This window comes from Pelophylax lessonae, assembly GCF_965119305.1.
Source record: "Pelophylax lessonae genome assembly, chromosome: 13".
Classification (NCBI taxonomy): Eukaryota; Metazoa; Chordata; class Amphibia; order Anura; family Ranidae; genus Pelophylax; species Pelophylax lessonae.
The window spans coordinates 162,819,525-162,838,764 of NC_138780.1; the positions used below are offsets into that span (position 1 = coordinate 162,819,525).

Below are 19,240 nucleotides of genomic sequence, written 5' to 3' on the forward strand. Positions count from 1 at the left end.
ACCCCACGCACCCTTACACCCTTACATGAGATGTCAAGAGCCCCCCACCATCATAAGTCAAGAGTCACCCATTCTTCCTTATATCACAATGCACCCCTTTACCTTGTGCTACTGCCAGGAAGATGCGGGTGGATCTTGGAAGAAGAAAGTGCAAGGTCTGGAGGAGGACCAGAGGAGGGCTGGAGTCTGCTGAATACTGAGACCAGGGGAGGCAGAGACAAGGTGGTGTTGTGGCTGCACAGCGAGGTGCAGGATCTGTAGGAGGAGTTTTGCCCTCCTCTCTGCTGCAGATTGCTGAGAAGGGGGGTTGGGCAAAGACGAGCCTTTTTACAGCAGCACAGGATCTGGCAAAGGAGTTCTGTTTGCTCTGCTGCTGACTACTGAGACAGGGTGGGGGCAGAGGCAAGGGGGGTGCCGCAGCTGCAGGAAAGGTGCGAGGGCCACATGAAATGGCCTGGGGGGGCGCATTCGGCCCGCGGGCCTTGTGTTTGACACCTGTGGCATAGAAGGTGGATTGTCCAGTATGAGCACTACAGCCTCATGCTGACCCTCACAGGTGCGGTTGCCTCAGTGGCTTCATCTCCCTATTATCACTATCATCACATCACAGTGTGCCTTCAATATAAACCAACTTTAGCCAAAACTTTTGTAGCCGCTGCCATGAGCTCTGGCATTCAGAGGAGAAAAGCAAATGCCTAGTGTGCATGAGGCCTAACGCTAGGTTCACTAGCTAGGGTATATCTGTTTTTATTGAGAGACACTCCAGAAGAACTTTTGTGATTTCCTAGCATGGTTCATAGCTGTCATAAAGTTGAATCGAGGATGTTCAGGATTGTATTGCTGTCTGTTTCCCCAACAAGGGGGTTTTCCCTTACTTCTGTGTCCAGGCGATGGGTTTATGAGAAAAGAAATGTCCTCTTTGTGGACAAAGATATCGTTAAAAAATCTTTAAAAAAGTATGTTCTGAATGAGGAAACAGTCAGTATCCAAAAACCTTTGAAAAGATTGAACAGTTCCTCATTCTATGTAAAACAAAAGAAAGGATGTTTAATTGGAGTTTGGTTTTAAAGAGTAAAGTTTGTGAATCTAGGTAGATGGTGGGTAAAACAAAAGCAGTAGTCCACCAACCTAGTGCAATCAATGGTGGTTAGTTATATCTATGTTAACGTACTGCTTGGACCAATACCAATACCAATGCTTGGTCAATACTAAATGGCTTCACACATGCTTGAGACAAACATAGGTCTATAGTCAGACAATAAAGTTAACCACTTAAGCCCCAGCCCTATTTCAGACACTTTTTGTTCACAAGTTAAAATCAGTTTTTTTTTTCCTAGAAAACTACTTAGAACCCCCAAACATTATATATATTTTTTTAGCAAAGACTCTGAAATATTTTTTGTCACGCGGTATTTGCGCAGCGGTCTTTAAAACGCCATTATTTTTTGGAAAAATTACGAAAAATTACATTTTACTGCATTTAAAAAATACTAAACAGTAAAGTTAGCCCATTTTTTTTGTATATTGTGAAAGATGATGTCACGCCGAGTAAATATATACCCAACATGTTGCGGTTTAAAATTGCGCACACCCGTGGAATGGCGACAAACTACGGTCAATAGAAATCTCAATAGGCGACGTTTTAAAATTTTTAACGGTTACCAGTTTAGAGTTACAGTGTAGCTCTTTTTTTTTAATTATTGCTCACGCTCTGGCGATCGCCGCGATACCTCACATGTGTGGTTTTAACAGTGATTTAATTCGTGGCTCGACTTCCATATACGTATTTTTTCGTGTGCGAGCTAACGGTGACGGGGGCGGTTAAAATCTTTTATTTTTTTTCCTATTTATTTTTTTTTTTTTTTAACTTCATTACAGGTTTAAAAAAAAAAAAAAAAAAAGTCTGATCACTTTTATTACTGTCACAAGCAATGTAAACATCCCTTGTGACACTGATATGCAGTGACAGGTACTCTTTATGGAGGGATCGAGGGTCTAAAAGACCCTAGACCCCTCCACTACACTTTCATGTATACAAAACGCCGAAAACTGCATTTTTGCATAAAGCCGTTTTTTAAATCTGCTGCCTTTTGCAGCAGAGCAACCCGGAAGTGACGTAATGGACGCCGCCTCCGGGTTACGTCATCGGAGACCCGATTGAAGCTCCCGGTGGGACGGGAGGCCCGGGCAAAGTCACGGAAGGTGGCGGGCTCCTGCTCACCCGGGTAACGATCGAGCGGCTCCCGAGCCACATCAGTCGTTACCGATGGAAAGCCGACCGTCGGCTGTAAACCACGGTACCGGGATGGTGCCTCTAGCTAGAGGCATCATCCCGGTATAATACCGCAAAGTCTGCCAACGTACCCCTACGTCACTTTGCAGTAAGTGGTTAAGGAAAAACAAAAACAAAAAAAAGGCCAAAAAAAAAATGGGCAGACTCCGTGGACTTCTTAATCTTTTTCTACTGTCACTATTCAGTGTTTCTAAGAGTAGACCCTGTAACGCTTGTTTTGAAAAATGAACAGTTAGTCCAATTCAAAAAATTTATCCCAGACAGTAATCAACTATGCCATTGTGGCAAAAAAGGTACAAGCATTGGTGGAATGAAGGAGTTTTAACAGCTGGGTTTCAATCCACTTACTATAGGGACGGAGCCTGCATGCCGTAGCCAGTAGTTGTGCAGGCTCCTTGTACTAAGAATATATCAACTTGATTGAAGACAACCCTGGATTTCACACAGGTTTACAAATGCATTAGCCAAAGTTTTATTTAAAAATCTTAAGTTTTTTTTTTTTTTAATCAGTAAATTCTATCCCTGGAATGATTGTGTGGTTATTCTTTGGTTTTATCATCTTTTAGCTAACCGTTAGTGTGCATGAATATTATTTTGTATACACTAACTGTGATTATGGCTACTATCTCCATGCTTCCATAAATCTCCCCTCTATTAAATATCAATTTACAGCACCCCTTGAGAACTTACCTAACACCAAGGCCAAAAAATAGGTATGTCTTATAGGCTTTCATCAAGATTCTGGTCTATGTTCTTTCAAAGAGGCCAACTGATTTCTGCCAAGGTTGTCCTGGGAGCATGCTGACTCAAGAGGCAATCATTTCTAGGGTAACTATGCCCTGAAATAGGTGGACCAATGCTTTTTTAATGGTTCCTATGAATCTCTGGAGAATTAAGAAAGTCGTTGAGGCTACATGACTATTCTATACACTCACTGGCCATTTTATTAGGTACCGTTTGTTAGTTCTGAGTTGGACCCCCTTTTGCCTTCAAAACTGCATAGATTCATCAAGGTGTTGGAAAAATTCCTCAGAGATTTTGTCATGTACCTGTTGGATCAGCTCCAGTTTGGAGTTTGAATCCGGGTCTCTGGCACGGAAGTTCACAGACCTAGCTATTCACCCTCTGGAAGATCTTGGTTTCTGCTGCAGGTTTTTTGTACTCTGCAACTCTCCTTATGGACACTTAAGCTCCACCAGCCAACCATCTGTAGAAGATCTGCATTTATTTCAGGCTTTAAATACCGGACACTTCCTGTGCTCTGGGCTTGTTGATTTGGGTTAGTTCCTGTCTGAGCTGCCTCTGTGTTATGTGCTGGATTTACAGTATGACTCTTGCCTGTTTCCTGACCATTCTTCTGCCCCCCAATTTTGTACTTTGCTGCCCATTCGTGTCTTGACCTCTACCTGCCTCCCTACTACTGTTCTGGAACTCAACTTTGTACTTTGCATCTATATCTGAGCCGGCCATGTCTGATCACGTCTTCGCCTAATCCTAAGCCTAAGATCCACTTTGAACTCCGCCTATTACAGGTGCATCACAGATTCTGGTCCATATTGACATGATAGCATTACACAGTTGCTGCCGATTTGTCGAGTGCACATCCATAACATGAATCTCCCATTCCACCACAGCACAAAGGTGCTCAATTGGATTGAGATCTGCTGACTGTGGAGGCCATTGGAGTACAGTGAACTCATTGTCATGTTTAAAAAAGCAGTTTGAAAGGATTTGAGCTTTGTGAAATGGTGCATTTACCTGCTGGTAGGAGCCATCAGAAGATGGGTACACTGTAATTATAAAGGGATTGACAGGGTCAGCAACAATACTCAATGGCATTTAAACAATCCTCAAATGGTACTGAAGGGCCTAAAGTGTGCCATAAAAATATCTCCACACCATTACTTCACCACCACCACCAGCCTGAACCATGGATACAAGGCAGGATGGATCTATGTTTTTATGTTGTTTAAAATTTAAAATTCTGACCCTACCATCTGAATGTTGCAGCTGAAATCAAGGCAAATCAGACCAGGCAATATTTCTCCAATCTTCTATTGTCCAATTTTGGTGAGCCTGTGCAAAACGTAGTCCTAATTTCCTGTTCTTTGCTCACAGGAGTGGCACCTGGTGTGATCTTCTGCTTTGCTTGTCCATCTTCTTCAACGTTCGATGTGTTGTACATTCAGAGATGGTATTCTGTGTAGCTTGGTTGTAACGAGTGGTTATTTGAGTTACTGTTGCCTTTCTATCATCTCAAACCATTCTGCCCATTCTCCCCTGACATCAACAAGGCATTTTTGTCCACACAACTGCTGCTCACTGCATATTTTGTCTTTTTTCAGATACTTTGTATTCCCTAGAGATGGTTGTGTGTGAAAATCCCAGTAGATCAGCAGTTTTTGAAATACTCGGATCAGCCCGTCTGGCACCAGCAACCATGCCACATTCAAAGTCACTTAAATCCGCTTTCTTCCCCATTCTGATTCTTGGTTTGAACCTCAGCCAGTCATCGTTGCCATGTCTAGATGCCTAAATGCATTGAGTTACTGCCATGTGATATGCTGATTAGCAATTTGTGTTACCAAGCAATTGAGGTGTACCTAAAAAAATGGCCAGTGTGTGTATATAAACTAGTTAGTAAAGCATTATCCCTGTATAAATTTTAATGGGATGATGCTGATAAGATTTCTCCCCGTTCTTCCTTTCAATTTCTCCTTGTTACACATTGCAACAGGCTTGTTTTAGTATGTAAAGTGTAACAGGAACAAAAAAAAAAAGACAGACTCTGACTTTCTGCAAAGTAACCGGTACAGCAGTTTTCATAAACGTTCCCTAATGTCTCTACAAAAATACTTACAACAACGTTTGTCTCTGAAGTATCGTCACATAATGAGAATGTATTTATAGCTTTGCTTAACCTTCAGTTACTCCGAAAATCTGACTTTAACTCAAGATCAAAGAGGAAAAAAATGACTTTCTGCAAAAAACATGTCCTTATTTAGCATATTATAAGTGCCTGCAGCACTACAGCGCTGGTGTGATTCCTGACAAGGAGAGTAACAAACGCAGTTTGATCAGCTCCGGAGTGCTTATGCTGAAGGCAGAAGATTCTCCTCTGCTTCTCTCTCTCTGCACACCATCTCACTCCCACCTCTGTTCCACTCTCTCCCTTACGTTATTCATCTAGTTCCTTCTCACCAACCTCTCCTTCCCTCCCATCATTCTTTATCCCACTTTCCCCTTATACCTCCACCAGTCTTTTTCCCAGTTTCTCTCTCTGCCGCTAATTGTCTTATACCCCATTTCCCTCTAAATCTCCCCCTTCCCCTATCCTACCATGTCCATTTCTCCTTTCCATTTCTTAGCATCTTTGTCCTACACCTTTGTGACCACAGCAAGACATTGTAAGTCCAAATTTAAAATGTCCCTTGCTGTAAGAAGTACTGTAAGAGTATTATTCAACCTCGCAGCAGAGAGCAAGAAATGTGCAACTGTGTGTGTTCCTAGTTCTCAAACCCACTGTAAATCCAAAAAATTAATCAGAGTCATTGCCAAGTTAACAGCAGTGTTAATTTTGGCAGCAAATTTCAATTTAGTTTTAGTCTTAGTCTTAGGACTAAAATGGCATTTTAGTTTTAGTCCCATTTTAGTCTTCTGCAAGTGTTTTAGTTTTAGTCGTATTTAGTCGACTAAAACTCCAGTATATTTTAGTCGACTAAAACGCCCTACATTTTAGTCGACTAAAACTCATTTTAGTCATCTATAATCAAATGGGTGTAGTTCAATTGTAATTTGTAATGCATTATTTAAGCATTTCTCTACAATTTCCAAACTCATTATATACTACTGCTGGTCCTGGAGTGAAAAATCTAATATGTTATTATTTATGCTTTGAGCATGCACCAGTGTTAATTTTTGGCAGCAAATTTCGATTTAGTTTTAGTTATAGTCTTTTGACTAAAATGCCATTTTAGTTTTAGTCGTATTTTAGTCTTAAGACTAAAATGCCATTTTAGTTTTAGTCGTATTTTAGTCATCTGAATTGTGTTAGTCGACTAAAATGTTTTAGTCAGTTTTAGTCGACGAAATTAACACTGGTTAACAGATGCGTACCAACACTGCTAAACTTGGTCTAAGCCTTTTTTTTTTTTCTCTCTCTCTTTCCTTTTTATTTATTTATTTATTTTGTTTTGTTCTTTTTTTTATAGTAGGAAAATGGAAAATGTGGGTGAAGGTGTAAGGTAGGCATTGTCCCTAGAATAGGAAATAGAAATGATAACATAAGGATGGTTGGTGAAGAAAGGGAAATAATATTCTCTTTGTATTCTTGGTTGATTTGTATAATTAGTTAATACATTTGTGACAAATGAGGATTGGTAAGATATTTTATACCTTCAATAACGTTTATAAATGCAAAACGAAAAAAAAAGCATAAAACCCCCCAGAAAATGGTTATGTATATGTAAACACATTCGCTAAACTTTAATATTTGCTAACATGTTAATGGAATTTTTAAGGGGATCAGCAGCATTGAGTTGAAGCAAGGGGTGAGAAAATAAGCACTTTATGATACATGTCATTCAGTTTGGGTTTACATCTTAACCAGTTTTGGACTGGAAGGATTTGCCCCCCTAAGTGTCGGTTCACACTGATCCGACTTGAAGTCGCCCCGACTTCGGCGCGGCTTGCAACGACTTCTCATAATGGAAGTCAATGCAAGTCGCTCCGACTTTGCAAAAAAATAGTGCAGGAACCTTTTTCTAAGTCGGAGCGACTTGAGTTGCTCTGATTAGAACGGTTCCATTGCACAGCATTGTAAGCTACTTGTCAGGCGACCAAGTCGCTTGACAAGTCGGATCAGTGTGAACCGGCACTTAATGACCAGGCCATTTTTTGTGATTTGGCACCGAGTTACTTTAACCTCCCTGGCGGTATGATTCTTTTGGATTTTAGGTGCTGAAAGCGGTTCTATTATTTTGCATGTAATTCTTGTGAATGAGCAGCCCAAACCAACTGTATACATTATATATATATATATATATATATATATATAATGTATACAGTTGGTTTGGGCTGCTCATTCACAAGAATTACGTATATATATATATGTGTGTGTGTGTGTGTGTGTGTGTGTGTGTGTGTATGTGTGTGTGTATATATATATATATATTGTGTATATATATATATATATATATATATATTGTATATATATATATATATATATATATATATATATTTACATAAAAAGTACAGTAAAACTGCAGGAAAGGGCACTGGGGGCAATGTAATGTGAATTTTTTTTATTTTGAATGGTATCAGTGTGTTTGGTTTGTTTTACATTTGAATTTGCCGCCGGTTCCACCCCCCGGCGGACGTCACGTCGCGGGAGACGGAAGCCGGGGCTCGTAGACGATCGGGAGGAAGCTCCGCTGCCGCATACCGCCCGCATTCTTCGCTGGATCCCGGAGAAAAGGTAAGTAAATCCTCTACCAGGATCCAGCGATCTTCCTAGCGCTACCCCGAGTGTGGCTCGGGGTTACCGCTTTTGGCTTTAAAATCTAACCCCCGAGTCACGCTCGGGAATACCGCTAGGAAGGTTAATGGACAATTGCGTGGTGGTGCGACGCTGTACCCAAATAAAATTGATGTCCTTTTTTTCCCACAAATAGAGCTTTCTTTTGGTGGTATTTGATCACCAGTGCAATTTTTATTTTTTGTGCGATAAACAGCGACAATTCTAAAAAAAATAAATAATTTTCACTTTCTGCCATATAACATTCCAAAATAATGTTGGGGGACACTAGTTCTGCTGACCTGGGGGTCCCCAAGAGATTCCCTTAATTTGCAGGGCTTTCCTCTCTCTTCCTGTTTTTTCTATGGAACAGATGGCAAAAATAAACCTTACAGGGGTTATAACCCTCCTTCACGCTTTCCAAAATGAAAAAAAAAAAAACGTTTTGCCTATAGTTCTACTTTAAAGCCTAACCCTAGGTTTTCTTGTGACCTTAAATAATTCAATAAGCGTATTTTGATTGGTTTGCGCAAAAGTAATTGCGTCTACAAATTAGGGGAAAGATTTTTGTCATTTTTATTTACTTTTCTTTTTTTACTAGTAATGGCGGCGATCTGCGCTTTTTAGCGGGACTGCGACATTGCGGCGGACAGATTGGAACCCTGACTGACATTTTTGACACTTTTGGGGGGACCAGTGACATTACTACAGTAATCAGTGCTAAAAATATGCACTGTTGCTGTAATGACGACACTGACAGGGAAGGGGTTAACCTAGAGGTGATCAAAGAGTTAAGTTATGAGCCTAGGGGAGTGTTTTCTAACTGTGGGGGGGAGGGACATGTGAAATGATCACAGGTGCCCTGTGATCATTTTAGAGAGAAGAACGGTCGGCTGTGCTTACAACAGCTGACTGTCCTTCTCTCTCAGTGAGAGATAGCGGGTGGCCGACGGCAATTGCGGCCACCAGCCTCGTGCGTCGGCATCCTCACTGCCTAGTGGGGGTGGGAGCGCGCCGGCGCGCACTCGCCCCCTAGCGCCAAACGCGCAACCGTCGTAGGGCAAGGTCGGTTCGCGCAGGAGAGGCTGCGGCAGGCGGTCTTAATGTGGTTAATCTATTTATCATTTCCTTCTTGCCTGCCTGTTAGATTTTCTCTCCGACAATCCCCTCTCAGACCTCTTTTTATTGCCCATCTCCTCTCTCTTCTATATGTCACATTGTTATACTTTTGCTTCCTGAATTCGGCAACCTACTTCTTCCATCCCTGTTCACTCTTGCACTCTCTCATACTTCTATTTTGTCTTACATTATCCGCTCTCCCACCTTCCCTACTTTTTCCTAGTTCCCCTCTAGCTCGCTGGTATTTCTTCTCTTAATCCACCATTTCACATTTGTTCCCCCACCCTCCCTCTCATCCCGTTTTTTTTTTAATTTCCTGAAATTGTAGCATGGCCGTAGAGCTACACAACAATGTAATTGATATTTTAAGCTTGTGGCCACTTTAATTCTCTAAAAACAATTTAATTTCCTCTAAAACCATTAGGTACCCTTTACTCAAACCACAAATCTGTGAGCACTCCGCTAAGTTCGCCAACATTTCAAACACGGCGGCTGCAGCCTGTCATTAATTTCCTTTACACAGCTAATACATTTCAGCAATGTCTGCCGTTATCCACATGTAACATCAATTTATCTCTTAATTGCTCTCAATTTATTGCTTATCATGCTAAACATCCCTCCAGATATTTTGCCTTCATGCTAGGTCGCAAATTACAAGTGGAACAAATGACTCCAAATAATGTTATATATTAGATATAATTTAAGAGTGACCCTAAAAAAATCCACTTTTCTGAGAAGGATAATGTCTCCAGTAGTATTTTTTCTCCTGATGTTGTAGTTTAGCTTTTACTGCCTATAATAAAAATTATATTTCTGTCTATTCTTCACAATGTTCTGCTTGTATCATTACGGTTGCTCCTTTTATGCCTTTTACATACTAAAATATACAATGCTGTGCCCCTTAAAAAAATTTTTACAGACTGGAACCTCAACACTTAGCTAGAGCAATGCAATAGGGGATTGTAAATCACATGTTCAAAATGCCACTGGGAAGTTTGTCAGTTTAGAAACGGGGTCTGATAGAAACTCCAGTCAGGCTCTGTTCACATACAGTATCTCACAAAAGTGAGTACACCCCTCACATTTTTGTAAATATTTATATATCTTTTCATGTGACAACATTAAGAGCCCATTCACATTAGCGCGACTTGTCAGGCGACTTGTCAGCCTGACAAGTCGTGGTCGGTCGCGGTCCATTGAGTAGTACAGGACCCGTTATAATAGGAGCGACACAAGTCGCTCCGACTTAGAAAAAGGGTCCTGTACTATGTGGGGCGAGCTCAGAGCGACTTGCATAGACTTCCATTATGTGAAGTCCCTGCAAGTCGCGGTGCATGCAACTTCACAGGTCGCCCCCTGAAGTCGTGTCGCCTCAGTGTAAATTTGCTGTCCCCTCAAAATAACTCAACACACAGCCATTCATGTCTAAACAGCTGGCAACAAAAGTGAGGACACCCCTAAGAGAAAATTATGAATTGGGCCCAAAGTGTCAATATTTTGTGTGGCCACCATTATTTTCCAGCACTGCCTTAACCCTCTTGGGCATGGAGTTCACCAGAGCTTCACAGGTTGCCACTGGAGTCCACTTCCACTCTTCTATAACGACATCACGGAGCTGGTGGATGTCAGAGACCTTGCACTCCTCCACCTTCCATTTGAGGATGCCCCACAGATGCTCAATAGGGTTTAGGTCTGGAGACATGCTTGGCCAGTCCATCACCTTTACCCTCAGCTTCTTTAGTAAGGCAGTGTTCCTCTTGGAGGTGTATTGGGGTCGTTATGTTGGAATACTGCCCTGTGGCTCAGTCTCCGAAGGGAGGGGATCATGCTCTGCTTCAGTATGTCACAGTACATGTTGCCATTCATGGTTCCCTCCATGAACTGTAGCTCGCCAGTGCCGGCATCACTGATGCAGCCCCAGACTATGACACTCCCACCACAATGCTTGACTGTAGGCAAGACACACTTGTCTTTGTACTCCTGGTTTCCGCCACACACGCTTGACACCATCTGAACCAAATAGATTTATCTTGGTCTCATTAGACCACAGGACACGGTTCCAGTAATCAATGTCCTTAGTTTGCTAAAAACAATCAGATGGTTTGTGGGCTTTCTTGGGCATCATCTTTAGAAGAGGCTTCCTTCTGGGACGACAGCCATGCAGACCAATTTGATGCAGTGTGCGGCGTATGGTCTGAGCACTGACAGGCTGACCCCCCCCCCCCCCATCCCTTCAAGCTCTGCAGCAATGCTGACAGCACTCATACGTCTATTTCCCAAAACTTTATTATATTATTAAAGTAGCAATACCACAGGTAATTTTTCCTCCTTCACTGATGGGCACTGATAGGCGGCACTAATGGGCACTTATAGGCAGCACTGATGGGCACTGATAAAACAGCAATGCTGGCCATTGATGGGCTTTGATAGGCTGGACTGGTGGGCACTGATGAAGAGGCACTGATGAGGCTGTACTGATAAGTAGCACTGATGGGCACTGATGGGCACTGGTAGGTGGCACTGATAGAAGACATTGATGTGGAGGCACTGGTAGGCACTGATTGGCAGCAGTGGTGGACACAGGTTGGCAGCACTTCTGCAGAAGCCAATTATCGTCTCTTATCTCCTCTCCTTCACACACTGACAGTGTGAGAAGGAACGGTGAAGAGAGCCTGTAACCGGCTTCTGTTGCCATTGTGATCAGCTGTGATTGGACACTGCTGATCACATGGTAAAGAGCCGCTGATTAGCTCTCTACCTCAGTGTTCGGCAGCAAGTGCGATCATGGGAGGCCATCATATAACGGAATCCCAGAACCGGTCGACCAGGTTGTAGCCGTCATTCAGCTACAGCGCAGTCGGCAAGTGGTTATTAAATATGTCGCTCTTTGACTCTGAAGTCGGTCACAGACACAGGCAAGTGGATGGAGGAATTCATCCTGCCTAAACATTTTATTCCAGCAGCAGGACCCACCATTGTCAGAACTCACTGATTTGGGACTCCAGACAATCATTGAATGACAAAAGTTCATCAGCATGTCCCTTCAATTGAGTTCTCTTAAGCACAGATGGCCACACACTGATCACATTTTGTCTGGTCCCTGCTGAACTGCCCAAATGTTGATCCATCTATGGCCAGCTTCACACAATAAAACTATAGCCTTGCATATCAATCTGTAATGTCTACAGAGGTGTTCTGTTCTTGCAGCCACCAATCAGATGAAATCTTTCAGACTCTAGCTGTCATTTTCAAATGTCAGGTTTTAATTGAATTGGCAGCTTTAAGAAAGTAATGACAATTTTCAGTACGGACACTGATCCATGAGACCTCGGGTCTGTAACACTAATCACCTACTGCCATCTCCAATTGATCATTTCCTGCATCTGTTTCTTCCTGATCAATAACAGGTGAAATAGTACGGCATCACATCTTATCCCAGCATTTTTTGTAACTTACTCCAGTGGTCTATCAGTAATAATTATAGTACCAACCCATAATTATGTTGGTCATCCGATTTTCCCTTTGCTTGTAAAATGCTGCTGCATTAACTACCAAATACACACAAAATACAACTCAAAGCTCTAGCTCTAACTTGCAAGCCTCCCAACAAGGCTGCTCCATCGTACATCTTCATGCTGATTTCCAGTAATTGTCTCAAGCACAACTCACTTTCTGTAAATTACCTATTCACCATCGAGTTGCCACGTCACACTATCTTGCTATTTGGCACTCTCAACCTTTCAAATGCACTTAAAACCCACTTCTTCTGACAAGTGCATTACCTGGCCTAACTGCTTCACTATTTCACTAGGCACATTCAGTTCTTTTATATCTCATTGTTCACTCATTTACTTAAAGAAGAACTCCATTATGCATGGGTTGAATGCTTATTTTGTCTAGAGAAAGGCTATACTTACCCATTCTTCGATCCTCCGTAAAACAGCCTTTCCCTCATGTCCAGCAGTGGACTGTTACTGCCATCCTCATGTCCAGAGCCAATCTATGGGCATGATGACATCAGAAATAGTCCATTTACAAGACCACTATCATGCAGGGGGGGCAGGAGCGATGGGGACCAGTGTTGCACTAGGAGGATTCCAGGATTAAGTAAGCATATCTCGGCTCAGCAATCCCCTAGACAAAAACAAGCATTGCATTGGAAAATAAATATTTTTTTTATAAATAAAAACTTCTTTAAATGTTGCCTCTAACTCTTATTTTTTTAGACTGTGAGCTTCAAATGTCGGATCTCTACTTCTAAACAATGTTGTTTCCATGTGTTTTACTGTGTAACTGTAAAAAAAAAAACTTTATGTACAGTATGTGTAGACTATACCATTGTTTGGAACATCTAATGGTGTAAATAAATATATACTGATCAGCTATAACATTATGACCACCCACCATAATCTGTTGAGGCATGGACTCCATTAGACCTTTGAAGGTATGCTGTGGTATCTGGCTCCAAGCCATCAGTAACAGAGCCTTTGAGTCCTGTAAGGTGTGAGGTGGGGCCTCCATGCATCAGACTTGTATTTCCAGTGTATCCCACAGAGGCTCAAACGGATTTAGATTCAAAGAATTTAGAGGCCAAGTCAACACCTCAAACTTATTGTTGTGTTCCTCAAACCATTCTTGAATACCAAGACCAGGCCACCTGCTTATATTGCTCCATGGTCTAGTTTGGATACTTATGTGCCAGTTTTAGGTGCTTTACACATGCATGTTTGAGCCTTGGGGTGCACACCCTAATGCAATAGGCTGGGCCCACCTATGCCTAATATTCACTTCACCTGTGAGTGGTCATAATGATTTACCTGATCTGTGTATATCAATAATAGTAATTCTATATAAGTAATACAGCACAAACTATGCCACACTTATGTATGTAAGACACTTTAAGTGAGCTGTGGACATCACTGTTAGATCAACACATGACTATGCAATTTGCAAGGTATTTCCCCCAAGAGCTTATTATATGTGGTGGAATTTCATTTTGCAAAGAATACCCAATCAAGGGCAAGAAAAAAAATCTGAATATTTATTTGCACATGACTGAATGATGGAAGTCAGTAGAGCTTCAAGAAGAATATTTTATCATTGGTGCAGGAGTACTGTATATTCTGGATCCTACATGTTTGATGTTCAGAGAAGCCCCAATATTGTTTAAAGGTAGCTCCTGGGAGGAAGAGGGGTTGCTTGCATCAAGCATTATACATGCAAGCTGCAAATGGACCAAGGCTATCTGGTCAGCAGTTAATAGTGCTCAGATCCCTGTCAACTCCCCTTATGATAGCATTGGTCCAGACAAAATGGAAAAACATTATCTGTGAATTCCTACCTGTTACAAGGAAAATGCATTGTCCTGATCCAGCTTCGTTGAGTATACTACAGTTGTATGTGCCGTAATGCTCCTTGGCATGAATAGTGACAGTCAGCTCTGTGTAATCTTGAGAGTCAAACTGTCCCTTGTCTAGCACCTTGTTCCCCAGTCTCCATTCATACATGAGAACTTTGTTTGGATACGCCCGCAATACTCTGCAGTTCATGGTGACGCGGGCCCCAAGGCCTTTCCTTATTTCCTGGAAGGTGGGCTCTACAGCAGGTGGGTCTGGAAAATAAAATAAAAGGCACGTTAGAAGGTCTGTCTATAAAGCCATAAAATTCCAAATAAATAAATAAATATATGAAACTTCAAGATATTCTTCTGATCCCAGCTATTTAAACCATTCTGCATGAGGAGCATCTGTTCTAGGCTGACTGCTTGACTAGGGAAGTACAGGGCTCGGCTTGTTAAGCTAAACTTCCAACCACACTCCCCAAACTCCACCCTCCTGTAACCTCCCCCTTTAGCAATAACCATACTACTCGTATGTGAAGTTAAATGGCCGACACAACCTTTTATTAAACAATAAGCTTTACACAACATAAATAATCCAGGTAAACTTGGTTGCAGGTCCTTGACGGTACCATATTACTACAAACTTTGTATCTGTGGCACCATTTAGCAGATTTACGCCCCCAGTCACTAAACACTGTCTCGAGGACTAACCCAGCTGACCTCAGACAGACACCTGTTTGAACCTTACTCAAATAAAGCATGACACCCACCTGTTTGAACCTTACTCAAATAGAGCACATCATACCTCGGAGGGGTTCCCACTGTTTTTCCAAATAAGACCAGTTTTAAGACCCATGTCAAGGACCCCAAACTGCCATTGCATACATAAGAATACAATAAATTAGAGTTCCTCAAAACCTTAAGGGGGGAGGGAGGGACGTTCTTCCCAGCAACTATACTCTAGCTCCTCCCCATTACCCCGTCTGACTAACCAATCAGGGAGGGGCCGGAAACTGACCACCTACTTTTAAATTCACCTACTTTTTAAACCCCTCTAGCTTGGTTACCCTCCCACCCAGTCAGCTTTATGCTTAATTCATTACTCATTAGCTCCAGTCATGTCTGAGCAATAAATCATAGGTTTGGAAGCTGAAATTCAGCAGTGACCTCTTGGACTTGACAAAAGTCTTTTTCTTTTTTTTGTAATCTGCGGATTTATATGTAATAGTAATGTAGCAGCAACCAAATATTGTTATAGTACCATGTAAGCCATTAAAAACAAAGCACAGAACGTATAGCAACCAGTCACAATCCATTATGTTACTGTATTAGATTTAGTGATGTGAACTCTGATGGGTTGTTCTGTATACTCTGTCCTTAGTGCTTTGCTTCTTGCACTGTTTATTGATCCAAGGCATTACATTTTTCATATTTACTATGCCTTAGCATTAGTTTCTACCTAAAAATACACCATGAAATGATTCCACTTTATCTCTCTTAAACATCGCCATACAGAGTACTTAAGGCATTCACATTACTCCCTGCTTCCATGGTACTCTCAATATAAAATCATTACCACAATCAAAGAGAGACGCACACACATTCTGGGCCTCATGTATAAAAATTCTATGGAAAAATGTTCTGGCTGGCCATAGCAGGGGAAAGAAGGTGTCCCATCTCCTGGGAACATAGAAAAGGCAGGGGGTCAGATAGTCGGTGGCCACTAGCTAGAAGTGTTACATTTTCCTCCAAAAAAACAAAAGTATTCCAATAAAACCAGATTTTCTTGTCGGTGTCACATTTGTTCTGCAAGGAGTGGATGAGATCCTCCTTATATCATCAACTTTATGTAGCCATAGGAGGGTGCCAAGGGAATTGGGGTCCTTCCAGTGCCAGGACAAGGTCATCTAGCTCCCAGGGAAAAGTAGCCAAAAGGTGCCCCCCACCACTAAAATGCATAAGCATTATGTGTCGGCAAAAACCCTATCCCCCCTACCCACTAGTCTCACTAGTACGACTTCAAAGTCACACAATTTTGATTGCGACTTTGATCTGACTTTACACTCTCTAAGAAAAGGAAGTCTGAACATTTTTGAGAGACGCTACTAACCTCTACCCAGTAGCGTCTCAGTAGGGGGCACGACCGGAATATATGTAGAATCAAACCTTAGCCTTCCAACACCTCCAGCAAATGTCTGGGGATTTGGGAAATTGTTCTTGGAGTATCTTGTTGGAAACTTTTGCCTTGATCAGTGCAAGCAGCAACTGGCTACAGTGCTGATACATGTGTTCTGATAGTGGGTGACATTGGGCGTAATTGTGCCCCATCGTTGGTGTCAGTGGGGGGAATTATGCCCCACTGTTGATATCAGTGGATGAAACAGCTCCCCAAGGGCTGGATAAAAGCAAGCAAAAGGCCCCATCTGGCCCCCCGAGCTGCAGTTTGGAGACCACTGTTCTAAGTATATACAGTATATGAGATGACCATGCTAAAATAAAATGCTAAACATGTTGAAATAAACTTGACAGCTGATGCCAAGATTTTTACAATTTTTATTAATATCTTTATCTGCAGCAAAGAACAAAGGACATTTTTGATATACTGTAATGAATCTGTGTGACACAGCACTTAGTGCTATAAATATACAGTATCTAATGTGCAAATATTAAAAATCCATACTAAAAATAAAAAGTGCTTTTGGTGCTAAATCAATGACTAACTGCTATAAAAATAACAAAAAAACAAATGACAATAAAAACAGATTATCAAGTGCTTAGCACTAGAAATTTTACTAATGTACAGATGGAAATAATAATTATAAATATCACTAAAAATAGTGCCAATAGAATAAAACTATGTGCGGGCACATTGCATATAATGTGCAAATAGGCAGACAAGTATGTGCACATCTAGGCATACAAGATGCTTAGTTTCTCCTCACAGTGCAAAAGTTCACATAAGGTGAAAAAAAACATTAAAAGTATCACTAAAGGCAAAACTTTTTTTATTTGTTTTGAAAAGAGAAGAATTAGAACATCTGTCAGGTTTTATTGCTGTCTGTGCCCCCGTTAGGGAGATTCACCCTCTCTATTTGACCTGTTTACCATTATTGAAAGCTAAAGTAAAAAAAATCCCAAATTTTGGATTAACAGCAATAGAATGGAAATATTCCAACGGGAACACTGGCTCTGTCCTCACTTTGGAGGGATTCCCTCTCACTTCCTGTGTTAGCTACGTGACAGGAAGTGAAGGGAAATCTCCCCTCTCTGACCAGCACTCCTGTAACCTCCCCCTTTAACAATAACCACACTACTCGTAAATGAAGTTAAATGGCCGACACAACCTTTTATTAAACAATAAGCTTTACACAACATAAATAATCCAGGTAAACTTGGTTGTAGGTCCTTGACGGTACCATATTACTACAAACTTTATATCTGTGGCATCATTTAGCAGATTTACGCCCCCAGTCGCTAAACACTGTCTCGAGGACTAACCCAGCTGACCTCAGACAGACACCTGTTTGAACCTTACTCAAATAGAGAACGCCATACCTGGGTTCCCACTGGTTTTCAAATAAGACCAGTTTTTAGACCCCTATCAAGGACTCCAAACTGCCATCGCATACAAGAATACAATAAATTGGAGTTCCTCAAAACCTTAAAGCGGAGTTCCGGGCACAAAAACAATTTTTTTTTTGTGCCCCTCCGCTAGGTAGACCTGACCTGAAAAGGAATTGGATAGTTATTTTTATTTTTTTTGTTTACTCACCTTTTTATTGAAGATCGTAAATACTCACCTCTGACTGCTTCCTCCCTTGGAGCCGCGGCTCACCCCGTCACTTCCTGCGCTGCGATGATTGCTGGGAGCTAAACGTCATCGCTCCCAGGAATCAATGCGCCTCACCGGCCCCGCTCGTCACTTCCGGGCGACGCCGCATTCCCCTGATAAACAGCTTCTGGGCATGCCCAGAAGCTGTTTAGGAATGCGGCGCCGCGCCGGAAGTGACGAGAGGGGCCGGTGCGGCGCATTCTGGGAGAAGAAGACGCGGAAGAAGACGCAGAAGAGGACCGCGCCGGCTTCAGCTGCCCACAAGAGAGATGGAAACGCTGTGGAAGAAATTTTCTAAGTAAGTATTTCTTCTAAAAGGTAAGTGCGAACCGGGACAGATCAGAGGCTAGCCATTGTGGAATGTGCTAGCCCTGACTGTCCCGGGGGTATGTTCATCAAAAAATGACATCTGTGCCGGAACTCCGCTTTAAGGGCGGGAGGAAGGGACGTTCTTCCAACGATTTCTCATTTGAGAGTGAGCCAAAACCACTCCTACCCAGCAACCATACTCTCCAGCTCCACCCCATCTGCCTGACCAATCAGGGAGGGGGTTGGAAACCGACCACCTACTTTTCAATATACCCTACATTTTAAACCCCTCCAGCTTGGTTCCCCATTACTCATTAGCTCAAGCCATATCTGAGCAATAAATCATAGGCATGGAAGCTAAAATTCAGCAGTGACCATAGTGATTCCAAAGCAGTAAATTCACCTGCAGCAATACTAAATACTACTTTGGCTAATATACTGACCCACTGGTAGTAACAGTAAACAATACAAATACTGTAGCTGCTGACTTTGATTAAGGCCCCTTTCATCAGTTCAGTCATGTCAAAATGGATCAAGTATTCATCAGTTTTCATCCGTTTTTCGTCCTTTTTACATCCGTTTTTCATCCGTTTTTTTTACATCCACTACCAATGCAAAAACATATGAAAAACAAACCGTTTGTCAGTTTACATCCGTTTTGTGTCCCATCCGTTTTTTTATTACCGGAAGAAAAATAGGGCTTTCGTCCGGAGAACGGATATTGATGGAAGTGGATGAAAACGGATGATCATGACATCAGAACATTGTCATCTGTTTTTCCATAGGAATGTATTGATGTCCATTTTTCATCCATCAACGGATGGATGAAAA

At 41.9% G+C, this 19,240-nt stretch overlaps 1 protein-coding gene across 2 annotated transcripts in view; it reads right to left on the reverse strand.

Annotated features, from left to right (window-relative positions):
• The window catches only part of MDGA2 (MAM domain containing glycosylphosphatidylinositol anchor 2), a 1,055,744-nt gene that overhangs the window by 117,279 nt on the left and 919,225 nt on the right, over positions 1-19,240 (reverse strand). For both annotated transcript variants that reach the window (XM_082275762.1, XM_082275761.1), the window contains exon 9: positions 14,269-14,538. In XM_082275762.1, coding sequence (XP_082131888.1) covers positions 14,269-14,538 — 270 coding nt within the window. The remainder of the gene's footprint in view (positions 1-14,268; positions 14,539-19,240) is intronic.